Here is a 22874-nt window from a genome sequence, read left to right as displayed (position 1 = left end):
TACACGAGACTAGGTAATGATCTGAGATGTCATCGCTCTGCTGCAGAATTTCAACGGCATCAACATCTATTCCGTGTGATAATATTAGATCTAGAGTATGATTACGATGATGAGTAGGTCCTGACACGTGTTGTCTAACTCCAATTGAATTTACAATGTCTTTAAATGCCAATCCCAATGCATCTTTGTCATTATCGATGTGTATATTAAAATCACCAACATTTAGTACTTTATCTGCAGTCAATATTAATTCTGATAGAAAGTCTGCAAATTCTTTGATAAAGTCTGTATGGTGCCCTGGTGGCCTGTATACAGTAGCCAGCACAAATCTCAAACGTGATTTATCGTTTACACTATATATTTTTACATTAAGCACCAATGCTTCAAAAGAATTATATTTGAAACTTGATTTCTTAGTGGTTTTGAAACTATTACTATAAATTACAGCAACTCCTCCCCCTTTGCGTTTCAGACGAGGCTCATGTTTATAACAGTAATCTTGCGGGGTTGATTCATTTAAAGTAATGTAATCGTTTGGTTTTAGCCAGGTTTCTGTCAAACACAGCACATCTAGGTTATTATCTGAAATCATATCGTTAACAACGAGTGCTTTTGAAGTAAGCGATCGAATATTCAGCAACCCAAGCTTTAGCATTTGCTCATCTGTAATATAGCTGTTTTTTATTTGTTGAACATCAATTAAATTTTTAACCTTAGATGGGTTTAAACGTTTTTTGGATTTCCAAATTCGGGGAACAGACACAGTCTCTATATGATGATAGCTAGGTGAAAGAGGCTCTATGTGATAGGATTTATCTGACCTTGGTGACGCGAGGCCGCTAGCAGACGGTCGGTTTAGCCAGTCTGTCTGCTTCCTGACCTGAGCCCCAGATTGTCATGTTTGAGCTCTAAGACTATGAGCCATATTACTAGAGAGAAGAGCAGCACCATCTCAGGAGGGATGAATACCATCTCTTTTCAACAGGTCAGGTTTGCCCCAAAAACTTTTCCAATTGTCTATGAATTCTATATTATTAAGCGGACACCACTTAGACAGCCAACCGCTAAGCGAACACAATCTACTAACTATCTCATCACTCCTGCGAACAGGAAGGGGGCCAGAGCAAATTACAGTCCTTGACATCGTACTTGCAAGTTCACACACCTCTTTAATATTCATTTTGGTGATCTCCGACTGGCGGAGTCGAACATCATTAGTGCCGACATGAATAATGATCTTAGAGAATTTACGATTAGCATTAGCCAGCACTTTTAAATTTGCTTTGATGTCAGGCGCTCTGGCTCCCGGCAAACATGTGACTATGGTGGTTGGTGTCTCTATTTTCACGTTCCGTGTAATAGAATCGCCAATAACTAGGGCACAATCATTCTCAGTGGGTGTTTCACTGAGCGGGGCAAACCGATTTGTTATGGTAATCGGAACGGAAGAGTGGTTTTTAGATCCGCGACTAGAGCGATTCCTCACTGTCACCCATTTGCCCGGCTGCACGGGCTCTACTTCAGCCGGAACCGCGCCATGTAAAGTGTTCACTATACTATGCGCATCCAAAACATCTAAAGCACTAGCACTCTTACTATCCTCAATTAAAGTTTGGATGCGTGTTTCTAATTCTGAAATCTTCTCTGTCAACCTAACTGTCTCCTTACATTTATCACATATAAATCCTATATTGTCGACAGAGAAGGCTATACTAAACATGTGACATGAAGTGCAGGTGACAATAACAGGACAAGACATTACTCACCGTGTTTGTTGACTGATTCTTACTCACCTGAGCTTTTTATGAACTCAAAGGCGCGGACGCGCGAGAGAAAAATAAATAAATAAAGATAGCTGAGCGCACGCAGGGTCAGCAGGGTCAGGTTATGGAGCAAGAGGTTCAGTCCCTCTTAGCAAAGGAGGCCATAGAGCAAGTTCCTCTTCAGGAAAGGGAAGCCGGGTTCTACAGTCGGTATTTTATAGTTCCCAAAAAGGATGGGGGGTTACGACCTATAATAGATCTAAGGGTATTGAACCGGTCTCTGAGGAGATACAGGTTCAAAATGTTGACTATACCTCTTATATCGACGACTGGCTCATTTTGGCACAGTCGGTAGAGATGGCGGTTGAACATCGAGATCTTGTTCTGAACCATCTAAGGTGCTTAGGTTTAAGACTCAATGCCAAGAAAAGTTCCTTAATTCCTCTACAGAGAACCACTTTCCTGGGGGTAGTGTGGGATTCTATCACGATGCGGGCACAGTTGTCTCCTGCTCGGGTAGATACTATCTTGAACACAGTAACGAATCTCAAGCTAGGCCAGGCCATCACTGTCAAACACTTTCAGAGGGTGTTGGGCCTTATGGCAGCAGCGTCCAACGTGATTCCTTTTGGCCTGCTGTACATGAGGGCCCTGCAGTGGTGGCTCAGGACCAGAGGGTTTTCCCCGAGGGGCAACCCTTTTCGCACGATCAAAGTAACGCGCAGATGCCTTCGTTCTTTGGTCATGTGGAAGAAACCAGGGTTCCTGTCCCTAGGTCCTGTGTTGGGGGCACCGTGTCAGAGAAAGATTCTAACCACGGATGCCTCCCTCACAGGCTGGGGTGCGATTATGGCAGGCCGCTACACCAGGGGTACTTGGAAGGACCATCATCTTTCTTGGCACATCAATTGCTTCGAGATGATGGCAGTGTGTCTGGCCCTCAGACATTTCCTTCTGGATCTCAGAGGCCATCATGTTCTAGTGCGAACAGACAATATGTCGGTGGTGTCATATATAAATCGACAGGGGGCCTGAGATCGCGCCCTCTGTGCAGACTGGCGCATCAGGTCCTTCTATGGGCCCAGGGGAAACTTCTTTCACTCAGGGCAATGTTTATCCCTGGGGACAGCAATGTGGGGGCAGACATCCTGTCGAGGCAGGGGCTGAGGCCCGGGGAATGGAGACTCCACCCCGAGGTGGTGGAGTTCATATGGAGGGAATTTGGTCAGGCGGAAGTGGACCTGTTCGCCTCTCAAGAGAACACCCACTGTCCTCTCTGGTACTCCCTCACGCTTCCAGCTCCTCTCGGACTGGATGCCATGGTGCAGACGTGGCCGAGGCTTCGTCTGTACGCATTTCCCCCGGTTGCTCTGCTCCCAGGGGTTCTAGAGAGAGTCCGGCGGTATGGGATCAGCCTGCTCCTAGTACCCCCGTACTGGTCGGCCCGAGTGTGGTTTTCGGACATTATGGTTCTCCTAGCAGGTCCTCCGTGGCAAATTCCGATCAGGAGAGACCTTCTGTCTCAGGCCGAGGGCACAATTTTCCACCCTCGACCAGAGCTATGGAAGCTGTGGGTTTGGCCCCTGAGGGGGACCAACTCTTAAATGTCGGTCTCTCAACCGAGGTTGTCGGGACCATTTTAAACTCTAGAGCCCCCTCCACGAGGAAACTGTATGCGTTAAAATGAAATGTATTCACTTTATGGTGCAGAGAACATCAAGTGGACCCAGTTAACTGCCCGGTGGCTTCAGTGCTGGAGTTCCTTCAGAGTCGTTTCTCGGACGGGCTCTCCCCGTCCACGCTTAAGGTCTATGTGGCGGCCTTAGCTGCCTTCCACACGCCTTTAGGGGTGGGCACTTTGGGGAGACACCCACTTATAGTACGTTTCCTTCATGGAGTTAGGAGGATGAGGCCTGTCATCCAGTCTAGGGTCCCCACGTGGGACCTGACAGTGGTTCTTGAGGGGTTATCTGTGGCACCCTTTGAACCTTTGGATGAGGTGACTGAGAAATTTATGTCTGCTAAAGTAGCGTTCCTGCTCGCCATCACGTCCCTAAAAAGAGTAGGGGACCTGCAGGCTCTATCTGTCGCTCCTTCCTGCCTCGAGTTCGCTCCCGGCAGAGTAAAGGCTATTCTCCACCCTAGACCTGGCTATGTGCCTAAGGTGCAGTCTAATGTGGCACGGTCCATAATTCTCCAGGCCTTTCATCCTCCACCGCATGTGTCGGATGAGCAAGCTAAATTACATCTACTATGCCCGATCCGGGCCCTGGAAATCTATGTGCAAAGAACTTCAGGCTGGAGGAAATCGGATCAACTACTTGTGTGCTTTGGGTCCCCAAGGAAAGGGTCACCTGCTTCAAAACAAACTATTAGCAGATGGATAGTGGAAACAATTTCTTCAGCTTACGAGGTGAGTGGTTTGCCTTCACCTCTAGCGTTAAAAGCCCACTCCACTAGAGGGGTGGCTTCCTCTAAAGCTCTGCTAGCAGGAGTTTCCCTCCAAGAGGTCTGTGATGCTGCAGGCTGGGCTTCCCCTCACACTTTTATAAAACACTACAGTTTGGATCTGCCCTCTACACCGGGTTCACGGGTTCTCTCGTTTTGAGTATGCTAGATTGCTTCATACCAGGGCGTATTCTCTCAGTGTGGCGCAGTGGGCATTTCGTTCCCCAATGTGTCGATTCTCGACGCAGCGCGAGTTCCCTCAAAAGGGAACGTCTCGGGTTACGACTGTAACCCTTTACAGTCGTAAAGGGCTTTACTGTTGACGCTGCGTCCCTCGGCCACACTTTTCGCGCTCCTGAGAACGACTTGCTTCGACCAATTGAAAGCTAGCGCTGTTATGTTCCGGTGTCCTTTTTATAGCTTCCGCTTCACCGTCACATGCGACGTCACGGGTGACGTCATCACGTAACACCAATCAAGATTGGACTAGTTCCATACAGGCTTCAGACGTGTCACGCTGAAGGCGTTCCCTAATGTGTCGATTCTCGACGCAGCGTCTCGTTCCCTTCTCAGGGAACGAGGGTTACAGTCGTAACCCGAGACGTTTATACTACCGATATTACATTTCATTTTGTCCAAGGAGCTGTTTTCTTTTATTTGCTTCTAAGAAGATTCAAGTAGCCTATAGCTCCATCATTGCTCAAAGTAAAAAAAAAAAAAAATCATATTTATGATGTTAGTTTTAATAAAAAAAAAAAAATGATTCAAGGAAATTTCAAGGAAACGTATCTATAAGCTAACTCTGGTCTCTCACCAAGACACCTGCCCTGTTCTTCACTATCTCCTCACACCACAACTCAATTTGTCTCCTCTGACCGTTGTTCTGTCTAACATTATTCCTGACCTGTCCCTGCTTTCTTGGCTGCCTAGCAGGCTCATAATTGTATAGCTGTGCTCCATCATATGAGTATGAACAATTTCCTCAGCGTCCGAAACGTTTTGCCATCCATTATTTCGTTGATTGAATCGACCGCTCTCCCTCGTGCTACGTCATGCCCGCCACACCCATTTTCAGATGCGGAAGTAAAATTTTCTCACAAAAACGACTCCAGAAGCCACTGTGGCAAGTTTTTTTTTTTAAAGAAAATCTAGTTCCTACATTATTTTTCTATACATTGACTCATTGGGTCTTCTAACCTGCAATATGCCCTTTAAGCAAAGGCTTTACAACGGCTGTTTTAAGAGACTTGGGAAATACGCTGCTCAGTAGAGAAGTATTAATTATTAAAAGCACATCAGTTGCTATTAGATGAAACACAAATTTAAAAAAACTAGTGGGTAAAATGTCAAACTCAGATATAGAGGAACTTAGACTTTGTACAGTCTTTTCAAGAGTGTCAAGGTCAACAGGACTGAAATTTGAAAAAGTGCTGAACTCCTCTCTCAAACTAGTTGGTGATTCAGAGTGAGAGATGCCATGCGAGGTATATAATAAAATGTCTTATGTTTTCTACTTTGCTCTTAAAAAAATAAACAAATTCATTGCACTTGTCAACTGAGCGTAGTTCAGGAGCCAGATGAGGGGAGGGATTTGTTAACTTCTTAATAGTGGAGAATAGCGCACGGGTGTTATTTGCTTTACTGTTGATGATAGTGGAGAAATAAGATTGTCTTGCTCTACAAATTACAGAATTGTATTCGTAAAGTGTCCCTTTATGGATCAAATAGTCTGAATTAAGTTTGGATTTACGCCATTTCCTTTATGTTCTCCTACATTCTTTCTTTTGCAGTTTAACTGACGGGTCATTCATCCATGGAGCTTTCTGTTTGCCAGTGGATTTTTTCAGTTTTAAAGGAGCAATGTCATCCATTATATTTCTCATTCTTAAGTTAAAATCTTTCAGCAAATTATCAGCAGTCTTTGGGAATGGGCTTTTAGACTCAAAGAGTGCTTGCTCAAAACGAACACAAGTTTTGTCAATTATAGCTCTCTTTCTGATCATAATGGAGTTATTCTGACGATAGGGGGACAAGCAGACTTTAATAAAGATACAACAGTGATCAGATAAAGCTAAATCCACAACAGATGTAGAGGCAGTTACACCCTTTGTGATGACAAGATCGAGTGTATGGCCCTGAAAGTGAGTGGGGCCCTGTATGTGTTGTGTCAGATTGAAGGCATCGATCAGCGCCAGAAAATCTCTTGCATGAGGGTTTTCAGGATTATCTACATGGATGTTAAAATCACCTGATTTAACAATACTGTCAAAGTGAACACAGATTTCAGAGAGCAATTCACAAAAATCTTCAAGGAAGACTGCAACTGGTAAAATAGGAGGTCTATATACAGTTAGCAGTAGGATTTTTGGACAACTTTTAAGAACAGCACAAAGATATTCAAAAGAAGCATAGTCACCATAGGATGACTGTTGACATTGAAAAGAAGCTTTAAATTATTTAGCTATTCCTCCCCCACGTCTATTTTCACGGTTGACACTCATAAAGTTGTAATCGGGGGGAGAAGATTCAATTAAGGTAGTATTATAGTTTACTGAGTCAAGCCAGGTTTCAGTTAAAAGTAAAAAGTCAAGTTTATATGTGGAGATAAGATTGTTAATTAAAAAAGACTTTTTTATGAGTTACCTGATATTTAGCAGAGCAAGTTTTACTGTAAGAAAAATGTTTTTTTTTCCACAGGGACAGGTGGTTTCTTAGGAATAGAAAGTAGATTAGATGGGTTAAGTCTGCGAGCCAGGGTGCATTTAGGTCTATGCAGGAGGACAGTTTAGCAAGACCTTCATAATTACTATGCTGGGTAGAGTGAGGGCAGACTGAAGGAGGGTCAGGCTGAACATTATGTCAGTCAATACCAAAGGCTATATAGTTCAATAAGTTGGAGGTGAGCAGCTTGGTCCCCCCCCCCCCCCCCCCCCCATTTAGGTGAGATCTGTCAGCATTAAAAAGGTCATGCCTAGTCCAAAAGGAGTCAAAATTAGGAATAAAATTAAAGCCAGCAGCCAAACAGAAGTGGCATAGCCATTGATGCAGTCCATAGAGACGACTAAAATATTCAGAGCCCATAGAAGGAGAGGGGGAAAGGACCAGATAGAATGCAGCGCTTTCCCAAGGATTCAATTTGAAAACATAGTTCCTCAAGGTCTGAATGCAGTCTGGCTGATTGCCTGTCCATTATCTCATTAATCCCGGTATGTACAATGACTATTTTAACAGATGTATGTGAGTAAAAATGTTTAGGCAAAAGCTTGATGAAATCACCAATATTACCATTAGACAAACAATAGGTGATACAAGCTGGAAGTTGAATTCCCTTGATTCACCAAGAGTTACCAAGCAGAAGGACTTGTGGCAATGAGGTGTCGTTATACATATAGGTAGAGAGATTCTGGTGAATTATATGTGTGGCAGAAGACTGAGACTCTCGAGAGCCAGGGGGCGTTGCTGGCTCAGCGCCAGCAGTTGTCGCAAGGTCAGAGAGTCGAGAAAAGGACCCCGAATGTATGACGTCATCACTCGACGCGGAGGAGCCTGGCCTAGCATCTGTTGCAGGTGGAAACACCGGTGGAGCACAGCCGATGTCGCCACTAACTTCAGAGTAAGAGAGGCAGCGACGGCGCTTTTCACATCTTTCTGTAAGCATGGGAGAGGTGGACCGCTTTCTCGACTTGTGGATGGAAGTTTTGCCTGGCGGCTGCAGATACAATGGGTGGCTGTTTCTCCGTAGAGTATAACGGGAAGTTCATAGCCCCAAGCTTGACCTCCAGGCCAGCCCCTTGAAGTGTCTCCAGCGGTGCATAAAAATTTGAAAGAGTGAGGAGGCTCTTGTCATCATCCGGAGAGAAAAAGGGAATAGAACCCCGTCGGCCGTCCTTCGCCCCGACTGTTGTCCAGGTGATCAGTGGATCGGTCAGAGTAGCGACACTGGCGGGGACCTTGGCGGCATCATTCGTGGCGCCGGGTTTAGAAGCTGGATGTAATAAATCCACCCGTGAGAGGAGTAAAGACTGTCGCCGGAGAACATCATCCAGGAGGGCCTCTGTGGAGCGAAGCTCAGACCTCAGGTCAGCCGCTTCGGCGTTCGCGGTGTTCGCAGAGAAGGCACCAGACATGCAATCTTCGGTGGTCATAGTTCCTTCTTTGGAACTCTTCATGAATAAAACCGGCGTCTCAGTGTGAACTTGGTCTCCAGTCCCGGGATAAAGACAGAGGGAACGTGATTTACCCTGCCTGTTGACCATTCTAATAAAAGCTGCAAATGGATCCCTCAGCGTCTGCGACATCATTACAGAATACTTCGCCACTACAAGGATCCAGCAGCTTTCCCTGTGAATATCGGCCAGGTTTGGACAATGCACTAATGTTATTAACCAGAGGTGGGACAAAGTCATTGTTATGCAAGTCACAAGTAAGTCTCAAGTCTTTGCCCTCGAGTCCCGAGTCAAGTCGAGTCAAAGATGAGGCAAGTCCCGAGTCGAGTCAAAAGTCAAAGCCAACAAGTCTCAAGTCGAGTCCAAAGTCCTACCATTTTAGTTTCGAGTCATTTCAAGTCTTCTTACCACAGAAATAAAATTTATACAAATCATGTATGTCTGTAAGATTTGTATTTATTTAAACCTCTTTTTATACAATGACATTAATCAAATACAGTAAAAAACTGAAAATTTAATTTTCACAAAAAATGCTTGTATTTCAACAGCATATTGCACTAGAACAATGCACAGCATGCAGCTTCAGTCCACTCTAGTCCCTAGACATGGGTCGTTTTAGCCTAAAACTTTTGAAACATGTCATTAATAAAATCCTCACTCCTCAAAATTATCACTTCTGAAAAACTGGACCAACCTGATAATATAATTGGAATGCCTCCATGACTGGTGTGTATGAGAGAGAGAGAGAGAGAGAGAGAGAGAGAGAGAGAGATGCGTCTATTGGGGACTCGGCTATTATTTGAAGTTTACGGTAGGCTACATCCGATAAGGTGCTTAGCATTCGTTCAAAACTTACCTTTCTTTGTGCAACTTCATGCTACTTCAAATTGCAACACGTTTTTTGTCGACTACCTCGTAATTTTTATAGCCAAACGAAACTACCTTCGGTATCATTTTGCCAACTGGCGCGTTGTTGCTTGTTGCGCTTCATTGGTTGTCTTGCAATGTGCCTGCTTACACCGTTTCACACACACTCCGTGTGCAGTGCGTATGCGGTGCGTGTTGCAATGCGTATGCGGTGCGTGTTGAAGTGCGTATGTGGTGCGTGTTGCAGTGCGTATGCGGTGCAAGACCAGCACGCGCAATAGTGCTTTCACATGCTGCGTTTGCAGTGCGTGATCCGCGGCTGTACCACAAATACATACTCACTATTTGTATTTCAAATCCAAAAGTTATTAGCAACTTTTATTTAAAAAAAGTGTTTTTGTCAGCATTGCGATTCTCTTTGTACACACTTATACACTCTTTAATAGACGTATTCACGTTTAAATACAATTTAAACAACGTATTATTTAATGCATTACTCTTATATAATTATATATTAAGTTGCTCAAGCAAGTGGTAAAATATTTAACCATGTAGGCCTACTTATATTAAAATCGCATAGCCTACATTTTAAATTAAAACTTAAAATTGTCAAAAACAGCAGACTCATACTCTTTCTTTTGCATAATTTAAATCTTTATACAATAAATCTCGCATGTCACAAAGAACTTGTTTTTCCACCTCCACGAATGAGACGAGTGTTCATTATGTTGCCTTGTTGATATGTGTTTTCCCTTGATTTACCCCGGTCTTAACGTCTCAGCATTGCGATTTTCTTTGTACACATATACCCTCTTTAATAGACGTATGCATGTTTAAACACAATTTAAACAACGTAGGGCTATTATTCAATGCATTACATCTACTTATATTCCTAAAGCAAGTGGTCAAATATTTAACTATGTAGGCTACTTGTATAAAAAACAGCCGACTCTCATGCCTTTTCTTTTATATTTAAATTAATACAATAAATCTCGCATGTCACAAGGAGCATGCTTTTCCACCTCCACGAATGAGACGAGTATCGTTCATTATGTCGCCTTGTTGAGGTAAATTGTAGTTTTCCTTGCTTTACCCTGGTCTTAAAATGAAAATAGTATTTAATTAAATACATTTATGGTGAGATTACTACATTTTATTTAATTAATCGCATTTATGGTGAAATTACTACATTTTTAGGTCAATCTGTGTTCATTTTGACCACGAAAAATGCGCTGTCACTTTAATTCAGTGCGTGCAGCACAGCAGAAATAGACTCGGTGCGGAAACGATCTCTGCACTGCTGTATACGCACCGCACCTGGAACGGATCGACGGACTGCAACCGCGTGCAGTGTGAAAGCTCTAACCTGTTAACATGGGCACGGAAAAAACTACGCACCGCTGGCACAAACGCCCTGCAAATGGAGTAGTATGTGTGAAACGGGCGTTAGATGCTGGCGAATCAAAACAACGTGGGACTACAGTGATTGGATGTCGTACAGGCAGCGCGCGTGCTCTCTGCATGCATACAGGTGGTGCACATTTTTTTCACAGATGCAGATAAACTGAGAGCGGCGCGGCCGTGTGGACATTTTTTCCCCCAGTTTTCATGGGAAGTAGCAAGTCTTCTCGAGTCAAAAGGCGCAAGTCCAAGTGAAGTCACGAGTCATTGATGTTAAAGTCCAAGTCGAGTTGCAAGTCTTTGTACATTTTGTCGAGTCGAGTCTTAAGTCATCAAATTCATGACTCGAGTCTGACTCGAGTCCAAGTCACATGACTCGAGTCCACACCTCTGTTATTAACCCTTGAGCAGGGCTCTCGATCGCTCGAGGATTATATCCAAGAGTATTTAGATCTCGCCTCCTGTTCTGATATGCCGGACTGTGTGCTCATAGATTTCTTTTGTGAGGGCATTAATCAGCCGCTCAGATCACGTTTAATCCATGAGGGTCCCCGTTCATCTCTCAGTCAGTTTATGGACTATGCCTTGTTGACTGTTCAGCATTCACCGTGGGGGTCGCAGAGGAATGCACCATTACTTCCGTGCCTATAATGGCAGCCGCACCAGAGTCTTGTCACGTCTTAACAGATCTTCCAGAGTCCTGTCACTTCTCAGCAGATATTTCAGAGCCCCGTCACGTCCCAGCAGATCATCCAGAGCCTCGTCACATATCAGCAGATCGTCCAGAGCCCCGTCATGTCCCTGTTGACCGTCCAGAGCTCCATCACGTCTCAGCAGATCGTCCAGAGCCCCGTCACGTCTCAGCAGATCGTCCAGAGCCCCGTCATGTCTCAGCAGATCATCCAGAGACCCGTCACGTCCCTGTTGACCGTCCAGAGCTCCGTCACATCTCAGCACATCGTCCAGAGCTCCGTCACGTCTCAGCAGATCGTCCAGAGCCCCATCACGTCTCAGCAGATTATCCAGAGACCCGTCACGTCCCTATTGATCGTCACGAGTCAAGCCAAGACCCAGTGGATCGTCACAAGTTAAACCAAATCATGGTTAGTCTTCACAAGTCTCCTCATGTCACCGCTAACCAGCCGGAGTCCTCTCACGTCCTCTCTGCCACACCCAGATATTCAAGGTCAGTGCTCCGATTTCCCAGTCTGGTTTTCAGTGTGAGGGATGCACCGCTGGTGTCTGCACGCACAGCTGGTATCCCCAAACCTGCTCACTTTAATCCTCCTGTTCCTGCACTAATTACCCTATCAGAAGCGCTTCCCACGATGAGGATCGCTTTATGTTGCGTTTGGGCTGCATACACCACCTCGGAACTGCCCCAGGCGATGGCACCCGCTGCAGTTTCTCCAGAGGTGGCGGCAGATGCTGCAGAACCTCTCAAAGTGGCGGTACTCACTTCAGCCTTGTGTATGGTGGTAGCGCCCAGTAATGTCCTCTCAGCCTGTTATTTTACTGTCAAAGGAACTGTAGAGGAGCACTGTACCTGTCCTGTTAGTGAACCTTACCTGATTCTTGATGCTACCACTGTAGAACCACCAAAGGTGGCGGCGTCTGCTGCAGAACCTTTGGAGGTGTCAGTGATAACTGTTTATGAATCCTTGTCCTGCCCTGTTACGGACCCAGAGACTGTTCAAGTCATGTCTGCCGACCCAGAGAAGGTTTGCGTCACGTCTGCCCAACTAGAACCGGCACTTCACGCCAGTCCAGCCGAGCCCGCACTTCACGCCAGTCCAGCCGAGCCCGCACTTCACGCCAGTCCAGCCGAGCCCGCACTTCACGCCAGTCCAGCCGAACCCGCAATTCACGCCAGTCCAGCCGCGCCCGCACTTCACGCCAGTCCAGCCGCGCCTGAGACTGAAAGCGTCATGCCCGCCGAGCCTGAGACTGAAAGCGTCATGCCCGCCAAGCAGGAGTCTGTGAGCGTCATGCCCGCTGAGCCAAAGCCAAAGCCCTCTTCGCCGCTGGTCCCGTCCAGCCCAGAGTTTCACAAGATGCTGGTCCCGTCCAGCCCAGAGTTTCACAAGATGCTGGTCCCGTCTAGCCCAGAGTTTCACAAGATTCTGGTCCTGTCCAGCCCAGAGTGTCCGGACAAGATGGTCGCTGCCGAGCCAGAGCTTCACGTCAGTCCTGCCGCCGCCGAGCCAGTGTCTCCGGACAAGATGGCCGCCGACACGCCTGAACCTGAGCCCTCAGCAGAGATGGCCGCCGAAACGCCTGAACCTGAGCCCTTAGCAGAGATGGCCACTGCCACGGTGTCCGTTCCTGTTCCTGAGCCATTGTCGGTTTCTGAGCATGTGCCTGTTTCTGTTTCTGAGCATGTGTCTGTCTCTGAACATGTGTCTGTTCCTGAGCATGTGTCTGTTCCTGTGCCATGGCCGCCTGAACGGTCGTCTCCTCCCTGGCCTCCTGAAGGGTCGTCTCCTCCCTGGTCACCTGCACAGCCCGCTCCGCCCTGGCCTTCCATCCTGCCGCAGTCTCCAGGTCCTCTTCTGCTCCACGACCTGGCCCTCCATCCCGCCCCCGGATCTGCCTCCGCGCCACCTCACCAGCTGGAGTGCCCTCGAGAGCCACCAGAGGGCGCTCCACAATAGACTATGATCACTTCCTCACAAACTACATTTCCCATACTCACTGCCGGGACTCATCAGCACTCATCATCTCATTCACCTGTGACTCATACACCTGCAGCTCATTCACACACACCCATATAAACCTCTTTCATTCTTCAGTTCTCTGCGAAGTATTGCATTGCCCCGGCTTTCAATTCCAAACGTTTATCTCTGTGTTTGCTGATCTGATTACTGACCTAGGACTGTGTACCCCGACTTCTGTTTGTTTTCTGCCTGCCTTGACCCGGCTTGCTTACTGGACTTTGCCTTTTGCTGCCTGCCCTGACTTCTGCCTGTGACCTCGTTTTGCTCTGTGTTCTCTCCATTGATCTGTTTGCTGTTGATATACCCTGCCTTTTGACCATTCTAATAAAAGCTGCAAATGGATCCCTCAGCGTCTGCGACATCGTTACAGAATTAAAGCCTAGTATGACCCATGTAGGAGGTCGGGTTTAGAAATTATAAGGCTTATGTCCTTCATTCAAGCTGAAGGTTTATTTGCAGAAGCTCAACTGTGTTTCACTCTCATATAAACCAGGAATAAATTATACAGTAACACAGTAATACAGTTATACAGTAATACAGTACAGTCTCTTCTCAACTACTGCCACTGTAAACTGTGATGATGAACACAAACTGCATGTCATGATCGATATGAACATATGATGTTAAATAAATAATAAATAGATTTATTTTTGGTCATTGGCGATAGTCATTCTCCTGACAGCTCAAGAGTGAAGTAAGAAGATAATAGATGACAGACTCGTGCACATATTCATCATTTCTGTGATGTGAAGCTCCAGTATTATGTGATGATGATGTTGTGTATATGTGGCATTATGTGTTGAACTGAACTAACAGACGTGATCCACAGATCCAGCTGATACAGCATCAGAAACTGAAGTCAGTGTGACTGCTGGATCATTATACGGAGGTACGACACGTTCATTTATACTGACAGCTTTATAACATTAAACTATCAGTCAGTCTGTAAATGCTTCATCAATAACTGTTGATAGTTGAATACCCTTGACTTCAGTCATGTACAGTTTCTCTTCTTCCTCTCATGTTTCCTGCAGTGATTGTGAGTATTGTTGAGATCGCAGTTTTGCTGCTCCTACTGTGATTCTTCTTCAGATCATCTGTGCAAGAAGAGCTGGTGAGTTTTGAGCCGCACACAATCTGATGATTCACACTCATCTGATCTGGAACAATCTGCAATCATGATAAAAACACATACGAGAGGTCAGTCAATGCTTTTATTTTGCAGGGAGGAAGGACTCGAAGCACCCGGAGGAAATAGAGATGCCGACAATATTAGAATAAAATACTGATGAGTTTAGAGCCAATCTGCAGCAATATTTACAATAGCAAAAACTTACAGAGGATTGTTCATTGTTTTATTTTCTTCTTCTCAGAAAACAGAGAAAAAACTCTGAGCACTTATAGTGACATAATCAAGTTTAGATTAAAATGTGTTTTTTTACATATAAAAAGCCAGATTTATTTTCATTTATATGGTTTTATGGATATATGTTCCTACAGTGTTGAAAGTCACTCTCTTGCGCTTCATATGTAAACTGCTTTAAATATAATATTAATACAGTAATGGACAGACTCAGACTGTATAATCTCTCTCTGTTCTGTGTGATGGAGCTGATTTGAGGATTCTTGGATCTTGTCTGTTCATTCCTGTTTTTAGCATCTTTTTTTCATTTTGAATGATTGCTATAATTTGCTTAATAAAACCTCTGCAGTTGTGTTTAATAAGTCTCCTTTCCTGAGATGTTTGTTCCCCTTCATGAGCTCGTAATGTATCGTAATATAGAATTGTAAGTGTGAGTATTAATGGGTTGAGTGTTGATGAAATATATGCGTTTTCAGCCATTTCTTGAAGATGGCTAAAGCCTCATGAGCTCAGGTTGAGTTCGGCAGGTCGTTCCTCCAGCAGGATCAGTCCAGGTGAAGGTCTGTGAAAGTGATTCTGTGTCTCTTTGAGATGATGCACCACAAGACACCGTTCACTTGCAGAACACAAGCTTCTGGAGACTCATCGGTCTGGAGTAGTGAGTTTAGGTGTAGAGGAGCAGAGCCAGTGGTTGTTCTGTAGGAAAACATCAGGGCCTTGAATCTGGTGTGAGCGGCTGTTGGAAACCAATGCAGGATTATGAGGAGAGGAGTGACGTGTGTCTCTTCGGCTCGATAAACACACTCCTGCTGCAGCACCTGGATCCATTGCAAAGGTTTGACAGTGATGCTGGAAGGAGAGAGCATTACAATAGTCCAGTCTGGAGAGAACAAGAGCTTGGGCAATGAGTTGTGAAGCTCTGATAAGAAGGGCCTGATCCTCCTAATGTTGTATAAGGCTAATCTGCAGTTCTAGCACTGTGGTCTGTGAAGTTCAACTGATCATCCATAGCTGAGTGGAGAAGTTGTGATGAAGTGTTGGGTTGGCCGAGACCATGAGCAGTTCTGTCTCAGCAAGGTTTAGTTGAAGGTCCTTCATCCAGCAAGAAATGTCTGTTAGGCGAGCAGTGAAAGGAAGACGAAATTCGATTTCTGATTGGCTACAGCAGTCAGATGACATCACAGGTGTTACGACCACTAGGGGTCAGCCGTAACAGGAAAAGGAATGAGTCTCACCACCAGAGAGATATCAAAAATAACAAATGTTTATTTCTAAAAGGGTTTAAGCAAAGAAAACAAAATACAATTTAAACTTACCTACCTCCCTAAACCATAAACAATGTGAAAAGATATACAAAACAAAATGGCGTCAAACCCCCTACCTCCCTTAATTTGGCAAAAACATATATACAAATATCTACAGGAGATTAATGTAAAGTCCGTAGCAAACAAAGCAAAACATAATCCAAAATCGTAGTCAAACAGGCGTGGGTCAGTTAACAAGGATAAACAGAGGTTCAAAATCACAGTCACAATCTCCAAATAAACACTCACAGCACAATCTCAAATAAACACTCACAAACTCTCAGATACGACACACTAGCATAGACGATGATACAAACAATAGCAAAGTGGTAACAATCAACAATGGCACAATAGTCGGCCATCTTGAGTGTTTGGGGTGGTCCTTATATCTGGATCAGGTGTGGAGGAGAACCAATCGCAGCGGTAACTAATCACCAGATACCGCCCACCTGCAACACAAACAAGCACAAGCACATGCACCTACGCAAACACTACACAGGACAGAATGGAATCAATGAGTAAATGACAAATAACTCCGGCTCATAACACAGGTGCCCTGATAGGCTGTAAAACATCATCAGCTCTTTTGTCTTCAGAAAGCTGTTTGTCTATAAAAGTGTCACACAGATGGCTGGTTGGGTTAAAAAGTGCATCACGTCATGGAAATGCTCCACTACACCTGATGATGTGTGATCTGTTTTGGAGCAAAGCACGCTGGGTTAACTCTCGAGGGTCTGGCTGTACTCAATGCGATCGATTCACAGTGAAGAAGCTCCGCTCCCGCCTGGCTCTCTTTAAGAGGGATGGGAGCAAAGCATTTGCACATAGCGGTCCAGTCCCACTGCTTTGTTTATGAGGCTCACAGGTGGAGCTGGCGGAGGAGTTTGAGTCGGATCTCTGCCTTTATCAAAACTCAGCCGTTAGCTCCTCATGCCCAAACCAGAAGCATCGGCAGGCCCGTCCGATCCGGCAGAGAGCATGTTGTTGGCCCGGTCTATCTCTGAGGAGAGTTGAGACGATGTTTTAAGTAAGCCTGTCTCCTCCCTCTCTCCAGCAGTTGGACATGATGACCCTTGCCATGGCCAGTGGAAAAGAGGAATCTCCTCCAGATAGATTAGAGGAGTGATTCCTTGCCAGGCATGTGTGGCAGTGGGCCCGGCTGGAGGTGATTCCTGTTGCACACCAAGGCGATGTTGCAAGCCGACTAAATGAAGGACCTCATCAAGGCGAGGGAGTGTCTCCAGATGCAGTCCTGGAGCTCCGGCGCTCCACAGACCTCCTGAAGTCCTGAGCCATCGGCCGCTCTCTTCCTGCAATAGTTGCCATTGAGTGGCATCTGTGGGTAAACCTTTTGGGGCTCAAGGAGGAATAAAAGTCTTCCGGGCTTTCAATAACACCATTGAGACAGTGGTCCAGAAGTTCAGGGAGGCGGAAGTTAAATCAGTGGTGCTTGAGAAATACATCCCAGATCTTCCAGAGCATTTGTAGTGTTGATAAAGGAGGCTGGATCTGATCTTTGTTCCTCAGAGTGAACAGCACATTATAATCCATGTGTAGAAACACTCCCTGAGACAGATGAATCTCTTCTTTAGAGACGCTCATGCTACTTTTTCATATTTCAGGAGTCATGGATAGTGGATAACTTTTAAGTAACAAAACAATTTTATCACTAATAATGTAATGATTTTATTTGTATAATTTAACAGCATGCAGGAAACTGCTAAAATAAGAAAGTGAAACTAACAGTAATGTTCTCGTGTGCAAAATAATATCCTTGTGTTCAGAGTAGATGTGTGTTGAGCCAGTGCGGTTCACAATATGCACTTCTCAGACATGTTTCACACACATGTAAAGACACTTAACTGTGGTATAGTGTCAATAAATATCAACTCTAGCATGATTTACACACTCAGATTATCAGGAGTGTGACAGCGCCAACATGTGTATTACATGGTTCATGATACTTTAACATCTACACATGTAGCGCCCTCTCCCTTAGATTTAAGCGGGAGGGGTCCTGGGTTAGTTTATTATTAGATCTCTCTAAGTAACCTCTGAATATTATTAACTTTATTTCAATAAACCCATATCTCAATATTGGTGTGCTTATGAACAGACTAAAATTACCACAAAGTCTTGTAAGTGAAATAGAAACTTTAAGTACTTTTAAATAAAATGATGAAATTCGAATAGAAATTGAAAATAAAATAAAAGTCAAGACCACAGACACATAAACTGTCAAGAGTTCAGGAGAGAAAACAGACAAAACTTTCAGAGATTAATTTTGACTCTGGCTTCATACATACTGTCATTGTGAAATAGTTCTGATCTAAGCCATTCAATTCCTAAAAGTGACTTCCGACATGGACCATAATGGGCTAAAATAGACTGTTGTTTGTGAAACACAGTGCAGGCTAGAAAATGAGGACAGTTTTACTCTTTTAGATCATTCTCATTAAATCATCTATTTTCTTAAGCTGCTAATTACCTGTCAGCTTGCAGTAATTATGAGACTGCAGTCAGTTCTGCAGAAACAAAGGAGATAATGATTATTTTAGTTCAGTTTAATTTTAAGAAAGGAATATTTGGCAAAATTTCATTGCCAGATGAGAATTTTTATAATAACTAGATTTCTCTTTACAGCGAGGTGTCTGTGGGCTGTGCTCTAAGCGTGACATTACATGATTTCCGTAGTGTTTTCATAGCTGTGATCTCACTGTTGAGGTCTGGAAACATGTTACTGCTGAGTGAGAGAACTCACAGTTTGACCACAATAGAGCCGTGATCATCTCTGAACCCAGTTGATGAATTTAAAGACTGCCCTTCTGCTGGTTCTGGCATCGGTCCAGAGAGATGGCGATCTGTCTTATCTGCTCTTTCAGTGGACGCATCGTGCCTCGAGTTTGGGTCTAATCTCCAGTCATCCTACCACCTGCCCTCTAGACCCCGTCCCCTCACACCTTCTACAAGCCGTCTCTCCCACACTTCTACCAGCACTCACACACTTCATCAACTCATCCCTCCATACTGGCATTTCCCCTACAGCATTCAAGCAGGCTCGGGTAACTCCACTGCTTAAAAAAAACACATTAAACAGAGAGTATAGAGAGAGAGAGAGAGAGAGAGAGAGAGAGTGTAGAGAGAGAGAGTGTAGAGAGAGAGAGTGGAGAGAGAGAGAGAGAGAGAGAAAGAGAGAGAGTATGGAGGACACACTTTGAAAATCTATACAAAACACCTGAAACAAATCCTGCTCGAAATGAATTAAAAACCAAATTAGAAATCCTGAAAGAAAAAATTAAAGACAACCAGAACCCCCTAGATTTCCCAATCACTGTAGATGAGCTTACAGAGAGACTACATGCTTTAAAACCCAACAAGGCATTGATGGAATATTAAACGAAATGATCAAATACACCAACGACAAATTCAAAACCGCAATAATCAAATTATTCAACATAGTTTTGAGTGTAGGATATTTCCCCGACACCTGGAACCAAGGCCTGATTACACCCATCTTTAAACAAGGAGACAAATATGAGCCAAACAACTACAGAGGCATATGTGACAATAGCAACCTGGGGAAAATATTCTGTTCGATTATTAATGTAAGATTAGAAAACTTTTCTCAAAGCCCACACAATTCTGGACAAAAGTCAAATTGGTTTTCTGCCCAAACACAGAACATCTGACCACATCTACACCCTCCACACCATCATCGATAAACGTGTTTACCAGAATAAATCCAAAGTCTTTGCATGCTTTATTGACTTTGAGAGAGAGAGAGAGAGAGAGAGAGAGAAACAAAACATCAAGATAACAACTTTTTTTCTCTCAAGGAGAGCTACACTTTAGTCTAACTGGAAAGTAAGGCTTGAACAAAGAAATGGTCCCTTAAACTATTGGCTTCAATGACCCCTATATGTCCCTATAAGACCTTTCTCAAACACAAAACCAGTCCCGATTTCATTTCTGGAAGCCGGGATAATGAGCAAGCACTGTTATTGCATTCAGATATCAAATACAGACATTAGAGAATACATGAAAAGAACATTTCAGGAATCACACTGGTAACTTCTATAACAAAGTAAAATCTCCAGAGAAGTCATTCAACTCATTTGATATTTAGAAGTAAAAATATTGATTAATACCTTGATTATAATCATTCATTACATATACATTGAAGCAGCAGTGGATTCCAATCCACCCCATTCAATCTCCTCTTTAGAGACACTCATGTAGTGTGTGCAAATACTTTTTGATTTAACAAGCTGGAGCTGATGTTAATAATTACTTTAGAATACTTTAAAAACTGTTTTATAATTCAGGAGTCATGGGACTTCAGTAGCAAATACATTTGTATCACTAATAATGTAATGATTTTATTTCTAGATTTTAATTACATCCAGAAAATGAAGAAGGGAGACTAACAGCAGAAATACTCTCATGTGCAAAATATATCCTTCAGAGCTAATATCCATCGTTCAGAGCAGGTGTGTGTTGAGCCAGTGCGGTTCACAATATGCACTTCTCAGACATGTGTCACACACACGTTACACAACCCTTCACTGTGGGATTGTGTAACTATACAGTAACTCTAGCAGGGTTCAGATGTTCAGATGAGAGGGAGTTACACAACCACAGGAGGAGCTGATGAAATCTCTAACTAGATTTGAATCCGATCTTGATTCAATATCAGTTCATTTCGATAAATATTAGGTACAGGTACAGAAAAACAATATCTCACCCGCTGTAAATATACAGAAAGCCCTGTCAGCTTTTATTATTATTAAAGGTTAAAATAACAACTCAAATTAAATATAATAGGGTTTTTATTCTAATAATGTTATAATATTTTAACGATATATGCAAACAAATATAATAAATATGTAATATAGTGCACATATTTAGCAAAATAGCTAATTTTTTCTAGCCAACTAGCGTGCTATGGTCATTAATGTTCCTGAGGTAAATGTACGTCACGTGTAGGTTATAGTGTTCTCCAGCTGTTATTGAGCTCTTCCGCGGGTGAAAAACACTGACTGATCGATATTATGTATGAGGGATTTACATTTTGGTAAGCTGTACTGTATCTTTCAACACACCTATTGTTCTTTCGTGTTTAGGCTATTTGCTATTATCACACACCCCTAACTGTATCACGCCAAAATGACGGCTGAAGCGCCACCTAGTGGCTGTTTCCAAAAAAGCATCAAAGTTTCACTTATTGTTCTTCTATACTCTTTGGTTTTACATGCGTTTTGTGTTTCACATAGGCTGTGTGTGAATAGGCTATGACCGTCAGATGCTCCTGTCAGTCACAGTCATGATCACTGAGGCTTCATCAAGATCCTGAATGAGTTTTCTATCTGAGAGTGTGCGCTCACCAGGTTTGTGTTTCTGAATCCCCCTTTTCTTCATACTGAGAGGACGAGGTATGAAGACCCCCCCCCCCCCCACACACACACACACATACACACACACAATTTGCTTTATTGGCATGACTGTAAATACAATATTGCTGAAGAAGAACAAGAAAATTATAACAATTTAAATTGAAATAAACAGTGTAACAAATTAGAACATGTGTGAACATTTAATCCCACAGTGCTTTAACATATATACTGAGGTGCTTCATATAACATATATACTTTAACATATATACTGAGTGCTTCTCTGTCTCCATCTGCTGGTTACACGTGTTACTAAAGCCTCTCTGTGTATGTGTGTGTGTGTGTTCAGGTGTGTGTTTGTTCTGCTGTAGGATAAAGTATAATAATAATAATAATGTAAGTAAAAAAAAAAAAAGTCATGCAATAACAAAAAGTCATGTAAAATATTTTTTTTTTGGCTGCAATTAAAAAACCTTCTACAATAATAAAAAAATTGAAATAAAAAAAGCAAAACCTGCTGCAAGCAATGAAACATAAAAAAAGAAAACACCATGAATACATTGCAATAATAGAAAATAGTGCAAAATAAAAATAGAATACAAAAAGTAATGAAAAATAAACAATAAAATTGCTGCAATTAAAAACAAAAACTGCAATAGCAAAACATAATGCAAAATATTAAATAAATTTGCTGCAAACACTGGGACATTAAAACAATGAAAACATCACAAACGCATTGCAATAATAAATAACACTGAAAAATAAAATAAAACTGCAAAAAAGTATGCAAAATAAACAATGCAAAAATAAAACTGCTGCAAACACAGGAATATTATTAAAGTAAAAAATAAAACCTGAAATAAAACATTATATAACAAAATAATAAACTTGCTGCAACTGAAACACTGAAATAAAATGAAAACATGCTGAAACCATTGCAATAATAAAAAAAAATTGAGCAAAATAATAAAAAAAACACTGCAAAAATAAATATCTAATAATTTATTATATAAATATTGATTTAATCTGTGTTGCACGTACAAGTTCTTATTCATAATTAAAATATCCGTGGCTTTACCTCGTGTCTCTCTGATAAACGTTCATGTGACTAACAAACCCTGATTTACCAAATTAAGACGATACAGAAAGTGATATATATATATATATCCTCCTGGGACCCAAGAATAGACTTTTGTCCACTGTAGTGGACATTATATTTTAGTGAATTTCTCTGACATCATACATGTCACATGACACAACATGGGTGTCCTGTAAAGAGCACATTCAGGACTTTTCAGAGAAATGAAATGTTTGGAGGTTTCACCATGAAAACAACTTTTCCTTGGTCTTTAAAAATGTCTGACATTAATTTAGTGATCAAATGTATCATTCTTATGGAAATATGACAATATATTGTAATTATAATTTAAATTGGACTACTTTTCAAATTGTATT

The 22874-nt window shown here is 43.0% G+C and overlaps 1 protein-coding gene across 2 annotated transcripts in view; it reads left to right on the top strand.

The window, feature by feature from the left end:
* Window positions 1-21412, top strand: part of LOC311089647 (uncharacterized protein) — an 83270-nt gene extending 61858 nt beyond the window's left edge. Inside the window, exons 5-7 of one of the 2 annotated variants that reach the window (XM_084124519.1) lie at window positions 14192-14251; window positions 14397-14476; window positions 14588-21412. In XM_084124519.1, the coding sequence (XP_083980645.1) occupies window positions 14192-14251; window positions 14397-14443 (107 nt within the window). In that variant the 3' untranslated portion in view covers window positions 14444-14476; window positions 14588-21412. The remainder of the gene's footprint in view (window positions 1-14191; window positions 14252-14396; window positions 14477-14587) is intronic. The other variant, XM_084124518.1, reaches the window with a different exon arrangement.
* Window positions 21413-22874: the final 1462 nt, after the last annotated feature.

Source organism: Abramis brama, assembly GCF_963993115.1.
Source record: "Abramis brama genome assembly, chromosome: 1".
NCBI lineage: Eukaryota > Metazoa > Chordata > Actinopteri > Cypriniformes > Leuciscidae > Abramis > Abramis brama.
The sequence above is the reverse complement of the archived record's forward strand: the minus strand, read 5'-3'. Positions and strand labels throughout refer to the sequence as shown.